At 29.2% G+C, this 16,065-nt stretch overlaps 2 protein-coding genes across 2 annotated transcripts; one reads left to right on the top strand and one right to left on the bottom strand.

Moving 5' to 3' along the window:
- Window positions 1-635: 635 nt before the first annotated feature.
- On the bottom strand, window positions 636-5,019 carry LOC114194675 (ribonuclease P protein subunit p25-like protein). Its single transcript, XM_028085038.1, has 9 exons — window positions 4,823-5,019; window positions 4,535-4,657; window positions 3,678-3,758; window positions 3,497-3,585; window positions 3,309-3,383; window positions 2,249-2,310; window positions 2,121-2,180; window positions 1,598-1,780; window positions 636-1,019 (listed from the first exon to the last, which is right to left on the bottom strand). The coding sequence occupies exons 2-9, from the start codon at window positions 4,655-4,657 to the stop codon at window positions 940-942; spliced, it is 753 nt and encodes a 250-aa protein (XP_027940839.1). The 5' UTR covers window positions 4,823-5,019; the 3' UTR covers window positions 636-939.
- Window positions 5,020-12,652: 7,633 nt separating this feature from the next.
- LOC114193683 (E3 ubiquitin-protein ligase ATL23-like) lies at window positions 12,653-13,552 on the top strand. Its single transcript, XM_028083574.1, has one exon. The coding sequence runs from the start codon at window positions 12,831-12,833 to the stop codon at window positions 13,218-13,220; it is 390 nt and encodes a 129-aa protein (XP_027939375.1). The 5' UTR covers window positions 12,653-12,830; the 3' UTR covers window positions 13,221-13,552.
- The last annotated feature ends 2,513 nt before the right edge of the window (window positions 13,553-16,065 follow it).

Here is a 16,065-nt window from a genome sequence, read left to right as displayed (position 1 = left end):
GAATAACCTTTGTTATATAAAATGGTAAGTGATTTATTTAATAATGATGGCAATATGTCTTATAAATATAAAAATATATTTTTTTTGGTATCTATCAACCTTTATATCAAGAATACTTTCTATTTTACAACAATGAACATTTTTAATGAAACTGAATTTAAATTATTTTTGTAATCAAATAATGTGACCACTTGAACAAGGTAATCGATTATCTATTACTGTAAAGGATGTAGTAAATTTATGAGGATTAGTGATAGGTAACAAGTAATCTCTTTCTATTAATGTTGGTCGTTGACTGATCAGATATACAAAAAGATATTAATGCTTAGGTATGGTCCAATAAATCTGTTCTTGAATTCAAGAAGGCCAAATTAGTAGATAATTAGAGCTACATCTCGGACACGAAGTTCAAAAATCGGTCACCACAAATACTGCAGTGGACAGTAATAAAAGTTTGGACCAAACATATCAATTTAATTACGAATTACGCAAACCTATGTTAATAGAATGTTAACCAAGTCTTTCAACATCCCAGCTCATGAAATAGAAGTACCCAAACTAAGAAAATTGTCCAGGTAAATCATAACACACATCCCCTGGAGCATGAAAAAAGCAAAAATATGAGAGAAGGAAAAGGCATGAATTTAAACACTTCTCTAGAAAATAAAAATAAAAGAATGAGATTCAGGGCCAAAACAGAAGTACAACTGACCAAGGTCTAAAACAAAGGGTGCCTTATGTGGCAGCAGTCTCAAAACTAAACGTCTACATAAAACTGTAAGAAGAAAATGCCCTACAGTTCTTCGGGCCCCAGAGAAAAAGAAGGGGGAAATGAAGAAAATTGAACAAATAAAAGAAAACATAAAATTAGACATGGCTTTGGCTTTGCTTCACTAATCAAGTCAACTGCACTGCACTAATGCCAGCCAACTAGTTGCCTCAGGCAGCTGCTTGGATTGGTCCATTTGATCTAAAGCCACGCCCTCTTCCACGATATCCACCCCTGCCGCGGCCACGACCTACAACAAAATTAAATTACAATTGTTAAATAAAATTAAATGCAAGCCTATTAATTAATTTAATACCCTCGTGACTAATTGTCAAAATATCAGTCACAAGTACACCTTTCATTAATCATAACACAAACTATTACCATATAGAGCACATCTCAATAAAGCTTAAACATTAAAAAGTACTGGGTGAAAAATATCAAAAGGTTGAATTGGGCAAGATGATAGAATATTTCCCCTTCCCAATCAGCTCTACAAAGCCTAAATAAAAAACAGAACATATCTCCCGGTCTTTAAGTGTACCCTTGAATGAACGAGTATGATATTGGAAATGAAGTAAAACATGAAGGTTAAAGCAACATATGAAACTGCACCAATGTCCAGATAACACAAGTTCAATCAATTCCAAAATATCAAGTAAAACTGTAAAAGCCAATAGCCTAATACTGGCAGACAGGCCATACATCCATCAACACATACACAACCAGTTCAAACACTTCCAGAATATCAATAGCAAAATTTGATAGCCAATGTAAACAGATGTAACACATAAATGAACAAACATAAAAAAGGAATTAATTATTTACCACGGCCTTGAGGAACATCTTGGTTGTATCCTCCATCTTGCTGCACATCAAATTGGGGCCCATTGTATCCTCCCCTTCCACGACCACGAAAACCGCGTCCTCTTCCTCTACCCCTGCCCCTGACACTTCCCCTATTACGATCCCAACCACCGTCCTCGTAATCAGCTGAAATAAAACCATTCCCTGAAATAAAATTCAGCAGCCATCTAAGAAAACAGGATAACAATTCTTCAACCTTTTCATTAGGGTTCAGATGGCCTACAAACAAGATTTTTTTTTTTTTAATTGTGGAAAAGATGCCTTGCTAACTCTAAACACGTTGAAAGGGACTACGGACACATTTAAGTGGTTTCCTATTAAAAGGAATCAAGCAGCTATCAAATTAAAAATCTAAATGTATTCACATATCTGAATAGCATGAGGCAAAACTTTCTCAGAAGCGATCATCCATATCAATCAAAACAGAAAATTTATCCTGGTCACAACAAACACAGTCCATAGGAATAAACAATCACACACGTACCTCTGCCCCTTCCCCTTCCTCGACCACCACGACCTCGAACACGGCCATTAGGTGAACCATCTGCAGATCAGACAAGTTAAAACAGTTGTAAACTATTAACTGGGGGGAAGCAACTTACATGTACCCACCTCCTTCATAATCAAAATCTGTAGCAGCCTTCACCTGATCAGCTGGTAATGGAGGCTGATACCTAAGAGAACACAACAAATTATAGATTTCCTTAAATTCACATAATTCAAAAATAATAATATCCATAATAATGATATGACTTGCTTCTCCATTTTGATATCTAAAATCTTGAAACCTGCTAAAGTACATGTGTCGGTATATATACTCTCTAATTTCCTATCCCCATACAAAATTTTCTTTTATTTTCCCTACTTGAGTTTACCTTTTAAAATTAAGATTTGCTATAATCATCATATCATCTATGATCTTCATGTCATTATCAAATGTGAAACAATATCAAATGCATACCTGTTATGAAAGATGGAATTATAAGGCCAGTTGTTTAAATTTATTTTGAAGAATAAGCGGTTTTTTAATTAACAGATGTTTCAATAAAAAATAAATAAAAACCGAAAAGGAAACAAAAATAGTTTTGGAGCTTTTTCTCACTCTCAATACTTCTGAAAAAAATTCAATAAAAGATGTATCACAGAATCACTAAGCAAAGATGCACTTACTGAGGGAACTACAAATCATTAAGATCACAAAGAAATCAATATCTCTTCATTGATATTGATATTCGGAAACAAAGCCTATAATTGTTCTTCCTTCTAACATTTTAATACAAATATCGCTGCATGTCTAGAAACTTAGCAACAAAAATGTAATACCAAACTCATCCAAATGGAAAAGAAAATCATTTGGGTAATGTAATCAAACCTCACATTCACTGAAATTCTAATTTGTGTGCACTTCGCTTCAATATTCCTTCCAATTCAAACAAAACTTTCTCCAACATATCAGACTTCGCAGGATTCACAGTACTAATTTACTATAATAGGTAATCTAAATACATATAAGAGAACTTATTTTCGTGTACTGAAGCAGGGGTTTGAACTTATTTTCAAAACTGAAACTCTCTTCATACTGCATGACTGAAATAAAACTAGGAACCCTAACTCTGAGTCAGACTATAATATTGGTGATGAAATCGGCATAAAGGATAGAAAGTCAACTTACCCCACAGAAGATGTATCAAGTTCATTCTTTGAGAGGGTTATTGTTATCATTGACACATGCCTTGTTGTCTCCAAACTTCAAGACGGACAATGTTAAAAATTATGTTAGTGAGATCCAGCATCCACCTGATTGGAATGTTTAACACTTAATCCATTTAGAATTAAAATACAATTAGTCGAGACTCTTACGGAAGGAGGCCTTCTTCTAGGGGCTCCCAAGTATCAGTGATATCAGTGGATCCAATTGCTGTATTCTGGTGGAGGCCCACAATTCTCCTCTGCATTAACACCAAGCCATATACATAATATAAAATCCTCATTAAATGAAACAAAATACCAAAAAAGTGGTCAGCTCAGGTAACCAAAAGACCTTGATCAACTCCACGATAGTAACGGTTTTGTTGATAGCCCTCCCCATTGCTTTGAAAACAATTTCATTAGAACCTTTCTCCTGTGAAAACACATAGGCAAGTTAAGATGAGCTTTAAGAATTTGAACATAAGAAAGACTTCACACACAAACTGAAAATCCCAACCTAAGTTATTTGTCAATTATGAGGGAGATCTTCATGACTTAACTTCACTGAACTTTTACTTTACTAATTTATGATTCATAATATTCACTTTTTCAGCCACCAGAGAATGCTATCAGACAGAATAAAAGGAAACACACACTACTCCTTATTTGGGAGATTCCCTATTAAAAGAACAGTGGCACTGAACCCCACCACTCACACACAATTCCAATACAAACACTTAAAAAATGGAAGAGAAGGGGGAGATTAGAGAGGAGTTGTCACACCACAAGCTTTAAATTAAATTCTGATAATCAAAACCTTACATTAATCATAGATATACTCATCGTAATAAATCTAGTAGACACTATGCATTCTTTAATTTAAAAAAAATAAAAAAGTACACACAAAATGTAAAAAAAAAGTACAAGCTAGTAGGGTAATATAGGCCACCTACCACACACTACTAATCCATTTCCATTCCCTCCAAATTTAGAATGATAAAATTGCAACATAAACAAATGCAAAAAGAGGTCTAAACAAACGACCAAATAAAAAGAGGTCAGACTCATTGTTATGATGTTCAAGACTTCAGTATAGAGGCATGGTAATTACCACAACATTCGCATGCACACAATCAGTAAGAATTTCCAAGTTTCCTCAGTCCTTGTAAGACCTCACGCAAATTTTAATTTAGGCTTTACAAATCTTACCTGAAGCAAGCTCATGGCGTAAGTAATGTAGTTCCTCATTCTCCCCTGACTAGTAATACGGATCTCATTCTCATCGATTGGAGTTTCAGCTCTCGGCTTCTCCACCTTCTGGTACCGATCCATCTACGCCACCGAACAAATAACACAAAACACATCAAAAGCATCACCAACAACATCGCGCATGCATAAAAACAATCAAAATGAAAAAACCGCACAAAAACCACTGAAGTAGAGAAAAGAAAATTCAGTGAAAAGGAAAAAACAAGGAAGAATTGATCCGCGAGTTACCGCTATATCTAAGGATAGAGTTTCCTTTGCGAACGAACACAAAGAACGAAGCCCTCTTCTACGGCTTGTATTTTCTATTGCGCCCTAACCTGGTTGCTGCGATGTGTTTCACTTTATATACCTCCTAACACCCGACACCCTCTCTCTCTCCAAACTACCCTAACCAACTCACTCTTTTTCCGACTCTTCTCCAAAACCCCTACCCAAACCTCTACTTAATGGGCCAAGAGCCCATTCCCAATGGATCATAATAATAAACCATCTTTCTCTCATTCCGCGTAATCTTTCAATAGTGCACAACCTTGTACAGATATATTTCTTTTAATTAATAAGTGTTTTGTTGAATAATAGAACTCAACTGCTTAAATAATCTATTTTAAATTTAAAAATCAATGCAACTAACTTTTGATAAATATTTTATTTCCTTAAAAAAAAAAAACTGAAACAAGTTATCTGAAGTTATGACGAGGAATTTGAACTATGATTTACTTGATTCCAATCTGTGTTGATTTCTTATTTCTTATATTATTTTAACAAGTATAAGTATAATAATTATTATGTTTTAAAAAATAAAATAAAAATTACATAACATGATATTGTATTAATAATTTTCTTGTTTATTTTAAAAATTATTTTAATTGAATTTCATGATTTAACTATATGTAACATTTTTATTATTACATATAAAATATACAACTTTATAATTGTTATTTTTTCATTTTTATATAGAAAATTCTAACTTTTTAAATAAAAAACTTAATTATTTGATCAAATACATTATCACATCATCTCATTAACCAAATGCAATTCTGAAACTTCTCAGTTTAAAAACAACTACATATAAACGGATAATTCTTCAATCTTTATCTTTACAATACTATTTATATTTTATTTTTTGAATCATATCTTTTTAAATATAAAATTAAGATGTTTATTTAAGAACATAGATGATTTGATCTTATCACATGTAATTCAAGTAATTTATTCAATAAAAAAAATTGAATCAATCATTTTTAATATAATCATCGTATGTTTGCATACTTAAAAATAATTAAAAACTAATTCATACAAATATTGGTTAAAAATTATAATTTACAATAAAAAAAATATATTCATCATTAAAAATATATTTTTAAGAGTGACAACAACCAAAAAAATTAAATTAATTTTAAGCAAAAAAAATATTTATCAATATTTATTAAAAAATATATTAGCACTTTACCCGATTCTATTTCTCAAAGGTTGGGTACATGGTATTGATTACTCTAAAGAAGAAATTATTTTCATAGTACCTCTATCTGACCCTAACTCACCAATTGGTGATGGTTATTCCAAAGAAGATATTATTCCCAAAGTACATGTATCTGGCCTTATCCCACCAAGGTTCTGTACTGGCTACTCCAAATAAGACATTATTCTCATAGTACTCATACTCGGTCCTATCCCACCAAGGTCATATACAGGGTACTGAATACTCCAAAGAAGATATATTATTCTCATAATACTCGTACCTGATCCTATTCCACCAAGGGTACTACTGACTACTCCAAAGAAGACATATTATTCTCATAGTACATGTGTTTGACCCTACACTCCAAGGCCATGTACTAGGTACGGGTTACTCCAAAGAAGATATATTATAGTACCCGAACCCAATCCTATCTCACTAAGGTCGAGTACTGTATATTAGTTACTTCAGAAGCTATACACATTAAGTCTTGAACCAATGCTTATCCAGGAGACCGAATGTTGAGGACCAACAACTAATAAGGGGTTTTGTGATAATTTTAGCATTGTCACCGGATCCCAAAGACAACTAAAAAAATTTCTTGGACCTAAAAGTCCATTCAAGTGGGACCTACAAGTAAAAAGATATAAATAATACATTGTTCTATGTATTCATCACATCATTATTATTTTCTGAAATTTTCTGACATCACTAGTGTTAACTTAAGCATATAAATGTCTTTTACAGACACCTCTGCATCTTAGACAACGTCTATTGAAATTAGAGGATAATCAAACTAGAAGACCGGTTATCAAAAGAATTAAAAACTAGGCAAAATACAATTTCATCCTACAATAACCATTTTTATTAGTTATTGATTCTACTTATGAATTAAAATCGTTCAATCTAAATTTAACAACCCTTCTTCCTGAAGTGTTTAGTATGACATGACATGATTTTAGAATAATGGAATCTGTATGCTTTAGATTAAGACAATTTTTGTCATGAATTGTGTAGTTTTTATTTTTTCAATCCAAGTTGACTGTGGTTAAATCCTACGGCAATTCCTTGACCCTACCATCAATAAACCCACAGATTTTATGCTTGCAAATGGTATTATTTTGAAAATTCCTGGGCAGCCATAGCTAGCAACAAACAACCATCAATGGATCAAAACTGTCCTCATCCCATATTCAATGGCAAGTGGTGAAAAAGTGCATTTTTGGAGGGTAAAGTTGCTTACTTAAATACACACGATAAATATTATTCGATTGGTTTTAAAGGAACATAAGAAAAATTACGGTGAGAATATGATGCATGCATTGCAAGTTGCAAACTAGCGAATGATGTTTGATAAAAGTAAATCTAATGCATAGAACACGGAAAAATATCTACCTGCAACTGTGGATGTTACTTTATTTTCATGGATTCTAATTCAATTGGTGAAGAAAAATTAAGTGAAGAACATGTTACTTCCAAGATTCATCTGGCTATCATAAGGTAGAAGAAAGGAAGATGAATAGAAATGAAATGAAAAAGTGTCTAATAAGCAATAATTAGCATTGGAGAAAGCATTGTGAAAGAGAAACTTCAAAGGAACCTCAGTGTTGACTGCAGAGAGATGATAGAGTAATACCAATATCTGGGAGTTAGGTTGGGACCTTAAATTCTAAAGCTTGACACGACGCTGACTCACACCGCATAACATAAAGTTCATAAATATTATTAAATTACTTTCGTGTATATATATAACAGATTTAACATGATTAGTGTAGAGGTTAAAAATATTGTATATAATTATTTCTAATTAGATAAATAAATTACTTCTAATTACAGTGTTCATAATGAAATCAAGATCGATCATGCTAATATATTATCATCTTGTACTTTGCTATTTTAATCCATTATTGGACTTCTTTTTTCAAAATAGATGCAACATTAGAACTTTTCTCAAAAGTACTATCCTAATGCATGTTGGCCTTTGACTTTTTAAAAAGTTATTTTGAGCTATATTATTCATAGAACAACTCATAATTTATATATATACGTAAAAAAATGCAAACATTTTATATAATATTTTTATGTCCAATCTATCTTTATGCATCGAAAAATTTAGTATATCACATACTCTACTATATACCCTTTCAAATGCAAATGAATCAATTCAATGACAAACACTTCTACAGGAAAAAAAAAGTACAAGGAAGAATAGACAAGTCAGGTGAGATTTGGTGAAGTTAATGGGCCATCCAGCAGAAAGAAGATAATGTGATACAATTGCAATTTTTGTACATATATTATTATTATTATTATTATTATTATTATTATTATTTTAATTAAATAATTAGTCTAAAATAATAATGTGGCATATTTGATAAATTTATTGATTTTAAAAGAGTTATCTTAAAGATAATATCTAACATAATTTCTGATAATATTCAAATTTTATATCAATAATTAATGTATAAATATATTAAATGTTACTAAATTAAATTGGGTTAAATATATTTTTGATCCTTTAACTTTCAGTGAATTTTGGAATTAGTCTATTCCGAAACTTTGGACCAATTTATTCCTTCATCTTTCAAAATACGTGGATTTAGTCATTTTAATCAAATTTTGTTATATTTATTTGACATTTCAATCGCGTTTCATAATTGTATTTAACTTAACATTAAAGCAAAAATGTGTCAAACAATATAAAAAAACAATATAAACAACTCAAACACAATCCTCAAATGATTAAATAAACCTAACAAAATTTGATTAAAAAATACTAAATACACGTATTTCAAAATATGAATAACTAAATTGGTCTAAAGTTTTGAAATTGACTAATTTTAAAATTCACTGAAAGTTATGGCACTAAAAACATATTTAACCAAATTTAATTTAATTTACTACTTTTTTAATATGTTGAAATTTACTTTAGAAACCAAAAGAATTTGTGGAGATCAAATCTAACTTCTTTTTGTAAATTCTAATTATAATATGACTCACGAAAATACGTCTTTTGGTGAATTGGAATGGAAATGGTTGAGGTAAACTATTAATAAATTTGATAAGTGATGTCATATAAAGTTAAAGAAAAATAGAAAAATAAGATAATATATAAAATAGTAGGTAAGTGAAGGATTATAATTATTTTTTTTTCTAATTTAAATCCAAAGAAAGAAAAATGAGAATGAGATGCGTGGTGTACACTATTGTAATCTTATCCTTTTACATTTTTTGCTCTGTGTGGGGCCATTGAATATAGAGAGAATAACACTAAACATATTTATGTTTGTTGGTCTATGATCACAGTACCATAAATTATAATTCATTACCTTTGTGACCACTTTTGCTTTAGAATTAAATGAACTTGTTTTAACGTATTTGATTTTAAGATATTCAATAATCATCGAGATAAATACACATTTTTAATCTTTAATTTGGAGTTATATTTAAATAAGATTTTAAAATATATTTTTATAAAAAAATATTTTTTAAAGCCTCTTTTAGAAGACTTTTATGAATACAATTTTGTAACTTGGATTTTAAAATAAAAAAGTTATATTTTGATAGGTTTTAGTAAATTTACAACAATTTGAAGATTCCGAGCATGTAAACAAAAAGATCATCATAAATACTATATATTTCTATGGTAATATGTTTATTTACATATTATCCTATCATATTAAAAAAATTAATAATTTTTGTTGCCAATTTTTATCTTGGCAAAAACAGAAATTATTGTTAAATAATAATATTATCATACAAAACTAATGTTGTGAACCGAAAATTTTAAAAATTACTAAAAAAATATATAGAGATAAATAAAAGCAAAGCCATGTACAATTGTTATAAAGCAAGAAGACAAAAGAAACATATATTTAAAGAGTCTCGTTATCTTTTTCATTCAAATTGATATAATTTATAAAAACACTTCCTCAATGATTTATGAAGAACGAATTTTACTAAGTCATAACTTTTTTATAAAGACAAATATAAAAAAAAATACAGAAAATTGAATTTGTCTTATGCAATTAAAGGTAATATTTTTGTTAACTCCTCTATTGCATAGTATCTATTTTTACATAAATATCTAATGATTCTTTTTAATACTCTAACCTTGTTCAAAAATTCATTTTTTTAGTGTTTCTCTTCTATTTTGTCTTATTTTCACTTATTATTTTTTCACATATTAATAGTTGTTATTGAAACTTTTGATAAACGAAAATGTTTAAAAATATAGTAAATTATAATAATTTCATTAGCAGTGATAAGATGAGTATGAGAAATGTGATAAAAAGTAGTGAGTTAAAGTGTATATTTCATCGTTGTAAACCATTGGGGACTTGATCATGCTAACTCACACTTAAAAAAACTCTTTTTATTATTTAACTATGACAATGGCCTAAAAAATAATAGTAGAAAGTAAGAGTCTAGAAAAACATGATAAAAATAATTACTTTAAAACATTATAAATTTGATGAGAGGAACACTATTATTATATTTTACTAATATATTTAGATGAAATTGTTTTGTATATACAAATTAAAAGTTACACGTAATACAAAAAAAAAAAATCAATAAGCAAAAATAATTCATTGAAATTTGTATAATTAAAAATATTATATTATTGTTTCTAAATTTTTAAAATCTCAATTAAAATATAAAAAAAATTCTTTTAATGTCATAAAAGACCTAAAATAGTTAAAGTAAAAATGTTCTTATAAACGAAACTTGAATATTCTATTATTAAAATCTTGAGTTTATAAATAGAAAAAAGTAATTATTTAAGTCTTATTTTATAAAGACTAACATTTTTTTTAAGATTCTCGTATATTTATTCACATTTTAGAATATTATAGTCCATCTTAAAGAATATATGGTAGAGTGTAATAATCTTATCAGGTCATGATCTTACTAATATTGTGGAAATATATTGTGAATTGTTGATTTGATATTTGTGTAATGTTAACATAATTATTTTCAAGGAGAAAACAATATGTTAAAACATTTTATAGATCGTATATTGAATGAGGATTTCGAAAAGAAATTATCTTTAACTTTACTAATATCAAAATACTGCATAGAAAAATATATTAGTTGATAAGAGTCAATTAAGGTTTTTGTAACCTAACTTGCAGTATAACAAAAATTGTCTTATAAGTCACAAAAAAATAATTTTACTAATATTTGAATTATATAGAAAAATATATTAGTTGATAAAAGTAAGTGAAAGTTCTTGTAACCAGACTTGGACTATAAAAAAATAATTTTATCTTTTAAGTCACAAGAAATCTAATTTATGTGTGAGTAAAAGTAGTATGATAAATGTAAAATTTTTAAGTCTAACTTAACGAATAAGTTTTTTATAAATAAATATTTTTTTTCTTATTAAATAATATTAATCAAATGATGGATGTGATTTTAAAAACGTGTGATTATAAGAATTGTGAATTAATAAATATATTATACTTTTAAAAAGAAACTTCCTCTTTATATATTTTTTTTATTGTTTTAAATTGTGAAAATATTATGTTAGACAAGTGTAAAACATGCTTCAAGTGAAGATGGTCAACTTGAGGAAAGATTATAGAAACTTTTTTATCTCTAACATAGTAGTATAATCATATGTATATATTTATATTTTAAAATGTGTAATTATAAGAATTGTGACTTAATAAATATATTATACTTTTAAAAGAAACTTCCTCTTTATATATATATATATATATATATATATATATATATATATATATATATTTTATTATTTTAACTTGTGATAATATTATGTTAGACAAGTATAAAATATGCTTCAAGTGAAGATGGAGAAAGATCATAGAAACTTTTTTATTTGTAACATATTAGTATAATCATATGTATATATTTATATTTTAAAATGTGTGATTATAAGAATCGTGACTTAATAAATATATTATACTTTTAAAAGAAACTTTCTCTTTATATTTTTTTTATTGTTTTAACTTGTGATAATATTATGTCAGACAAGTGTAAAACATATTTTAAGTGAAGATGATCAACCTGAGGAAAGATTATAAAAACTTTTTTATTTGTAACATATTAGTATAATCATATGTATATATTTATATTTTAAATTCTTCATAAAAAAGTTATATTTTATGAAATATTTTAAAAAATATATGTAATTAAATATATGCATAATGGAATGAACAATACTCATGTAAAAGTTATATGGGAAATTACAACGCAACCATCCTTTTCATAAAGAAAAAACCTTTAAAATTCTGTTTAAATTCCATCAGAATACATCGTACAACATGTCAAATAGGTATAGTATAGAATATAAATTTCGAGTCTGGTTTATGTATCTAAGTAAAAATGAACTCTCATAACATTTTTTATTTAATTATCATCACCAACGAAATGGAAATTACATTTATATTTCTTCAGAGAACTAGGGATGCGTAACTAACCCATATCCAAAACTAATATTATATTAATCAAATTGAGTTACTTGTTGAGGGTTACGAAAGAGACAAGTTATTAAAGGTAACAAAAAAAATAGTTATTTATGATTTAAAACAACACTACCAATGCTAATGTGTAAAGTAAGAAGAAAAAATGGTGAGGCTTTTATGAGAGCTTTCCTTGTCACATACGAAACAGTATACGATTTGAGGAAAAGTTTAAAACCCCACAGATCGCAACTTCATCATCAATCAAAAACCCTTTTCTTCTCCTCTCTCCCGTTACCGTTACAATCACCGTTAACGGTGTCTTCTCCACCCAAAGCTCAACAAGCTGGACATGCTCGACTCCGTTCTGCTGGCGCTGTTCTTGCCATGCCTTGGCATGACCGCCGTTTTCATCGTTTACATGTGTCTTCTATGGTACGCCACCACTCACCACACCGATCCCCCGCTACCGGCGAAGCCCGTCTCCGACGGCGGCCTCTCGCCGTCGCAGCTCCAGAAGCTTCCCTCGATCACCGGGAAAGACCTTCTCACGGGCTCCGAATGCGCCGTCTGTCTCGACGACATCGCCAGCGACCAACCCGCTCGACTGGTTCCCGGTTGCAACCACGCCTTCCACGTGGAATGCGCTGACACCTGGCTCTCCAAGCACCCTCTCTGCCCTCTCTGCAGAGCCAAACTCGACCCCACCGCGCTTTTCTCTTCCGAAGAAAATCCTTGCTGAGAGACAGAGCGAGTCTAAGCCTAAGCCTAAGCCTAAATCATGGTGTTTTTGTTTCCTTAATTAGATTCAAACTCTTCGCCACTGTACAGTTTCTCATCTCTCATCTCGCATTGTTGGATGGTAGATCCTTTTGGCTTTGTTTCTGAACACGCGAGTAGTGTGTTCCATGCAGCACCGGAGTGAGCCTTTCTTTCTTCTTCTTCTTCTTCTCTCTCTTTAATTATTACCAGTAATTTGGGGATGGGTGAAATGTGTTTGTTTGCTTCTTCTCAGAAGCATTCTCTGGAACCTTTTTTCGTAGAAGAAAAGATGAATTTTCAATTTTTTATTGAGTGAGAGAGAAGAGTATGGGTTCTTGCTAGAAGCAATTGATTGAATCATGCAAGGGATGATGCTTTCCTTTTCTTGTGGGGTTGAATCATCTTTTCAGTGGTTTTTCCCAACACACAGTGACATAGAAAATTGAGTTATACACATATAGAGAAAGAGCACAAAGGGAAAGTGTTTTTTTTTTTTCTTTTTCCTTAGAGAAATAAAATGAATAATTGTATAATTTTTAAACATTATTATTATTTATTGAGTATAACCTTATATTGTAACGAAAAGAATTAATGAACAGAAGCATTAATATCTGAAAATGGCGGTTTGTGGAGAGATTTTTTGTTTTGTGTTGATTAACAAACATTGGTCTTTCACGCATATTGAGACAGGTGGTGGTAATGAATGAATAGAACAACATTATTTTGTTGTCCTACTTATAATTAGAATGAAGCCATACCTTGAATGACATGACACATAAAAAATAATAACATAAACAAACAAATGAATATAAAATGTGGTTGGGACATTCTTATCTCAATCAACCCAGTGTCCCCTCTGGTCTTAAAGGAAACAACAACTCCCATGCCACCTTAACCCTTAATCACTGCTTTTTCACAATTAATTTAAAACAAAAATAAACACCTTTTCTATTTTAATTTTATCATCCAAATCAATTCAACGCATACTTTTTCTTTTTTTGGTTAATTTTATATAAAATTTTATTTCTCATAGAATCTCTGATCAGTACCCTAACTCTTCAATTCAAATTAGACATTCATTTTTAAACTTGATTTGTAAGATAAGATGAGTAAGAGGGTATGCATGTATATATAAATTAAAAGATTATCGCCTAATTACATTTATAATCAAAAAGGTGATTTTTTTTTTTATGTAAAACAACTCTGTAATGAACCCTCATAATTTTTTTATCTTATCTACGATAAACTGACATTAAAAAAGCAATGCGATGAATGATATTAAACAATAATTGTGATGGTATGATTATCGATGAGAAGGTTTGGCAACAAATCCACTAATCAGTGACCCCTACCCTACACTGGAATGAGATAATGAATTTTCTGCTATGTGGTCCTCACAAATAGCATTTGGTTGATCACAAGTGGGGAAGGGAGGGAAAAAGAAAGAGATTTAAAAAAAATAAAAGAAAATTGTTTAGAGTGAAAGAGAAATGTATTAAAATTCTTCCTCGTTTGTTTTTGTTTCTCTTTCAAAAGTGGAGTGAATTAAATTAAATAATATTTGGTTAGTGATTTTATTTAATCATCTTAAGTTGCTAAATATCTTTCCTTTTTGTTAAAAAGTTGGTAGTTAATGTATAAGGAAGGATAAAGATGAGAAGTTGATGAGATCCAGCTATGAGCACACAAAACCAAATACAAACCGAGAAAGAGACAAATTTGAACTCAAAGTGCTTGCTTTCTTCTTTCTTCTTCCTCTTTCAAAATAATTACTATAGTTAATATTGACTTTAGATTGTTTACTGATTTTTTTATACTGTTATCTGCTTAACATTAAAAGTATATTGTATTAGTATTTTAAATATTTTTTTAATATATTTAAAAATGTCAAAATTAATGATAAACAGTGTATTATGAAGGTATAGTGGAGGAACAATACAAAAAAGACCTAAGAGAGAATTCAAATTCATTAATCTTCATATCCCTCCTTTTGTTTTAAAAAAAAAAAAGTAAAGACAAAAAATATGGTTTTTAGTTGGACATATAACTAGGCTCAACATTTTTTTGCAACATTGTTGTTCAAATTGTTTACAATGTTATAAACATAATTTAGGTTACGAAAACTTGTAAAAAAGTAATGAAATTATTAAACCTTTTCTAACTTATTAGTTCTTACAAAATTTTAACAATATAAAGTTGAAGATATAATATTTCGCAATTATAAAAAGATATTAAGTCAATATATATAAAAAAAATAAAGACAAATACTGTTTTCTTTTGCCAACGTTTTTATAGTCATTCATGGATAACTCATCACGTCATCACTGTTTATATGCTTGGGTAAGATTTAATAAAATTGATTTTGAAGTGAAATAATCTATTTTAAAAGTAAGTTATAGTAATATTTTTATCAAATGAAAAAAAAAAGATTCAATTCAAAGTTGATTCTAAATTATAATTATTTCTTCAGTGTGGAACATGTGAATTATCTGTCTAAATATACGTTAATTAATATTCCAATATAATTTTATTTGATATAATAACATGAGCTCAATTACCTATAATGTTTTTATACAGTACAGAGTCTATCAAAACTTATTTTAACTTAAAAAAAATTAATTTCTTAGGATCGAATATATTAACTTTTCAATTATATAATTAAAATAATAACAAAACTCCATTACTATAATAATAGCAAATTACATGTGTTATTTTGAATATTTTATATTGGCTGTGAAACTGTTGCTACTACTATAGAAAGTTGGAATAATTAATGTTTCTACGTTGTTAATAATTGATACAGAAAAGCAATACATTTTATGTCA

Source organism: Vigna unguiculata, chromosome 8 (genome assembly GCF_004118075.2).
Source record: "Vigna unguiculata cultivar IT97K-499-35 chromosome 8, ASM411807v1, whole genome shotgun sequence".
NCBI classification, from domain to species: Eukaryota; Viridiplantae; Streptophyta; class Magnoliopsida; order Fabales; family Fabaceae; genus Vigna; species Vigna unguiculata.
The sequence above is the reverse complement of the archived record's forward strand: the minus strand, read 5'-3'. Positions and strand labels throughout refer to the sequence as shown.

Excerpts from the sequence above, each read along its gene's own strand:
- LOC114194675 (XM_028085038.1), bottom strand. The coding sequence starts at position 4,657 with ATGGATCGGTACCAGAAGGTGGAGAAGCCGAGAGCTGAAACTCCAATC. Across the intron at positions 3,384-3,496 it reads CTAGAAGAAGGCCTCCTTCC|TTTGGAGACAACAAGGCATG; the intron begins GTAAGAGTCTCG and ends TCCGTCTTGAAG. Across the intron at positions 2,181-2,248 it reads AGATTTTGATTATGAAGGAG|ATGGTTCACCTAATGGCCGT; the intron begins GTGGGTACATGT and ends TCTGATCTGCAG.
- LOC114193683 (XM_028083574.1), top strand. The coding sequence starts at position 12,831 with ATGCTCGACTCCGTTCTGCTGGCGCTGTTCTTGCCATGCCTTGGCATG.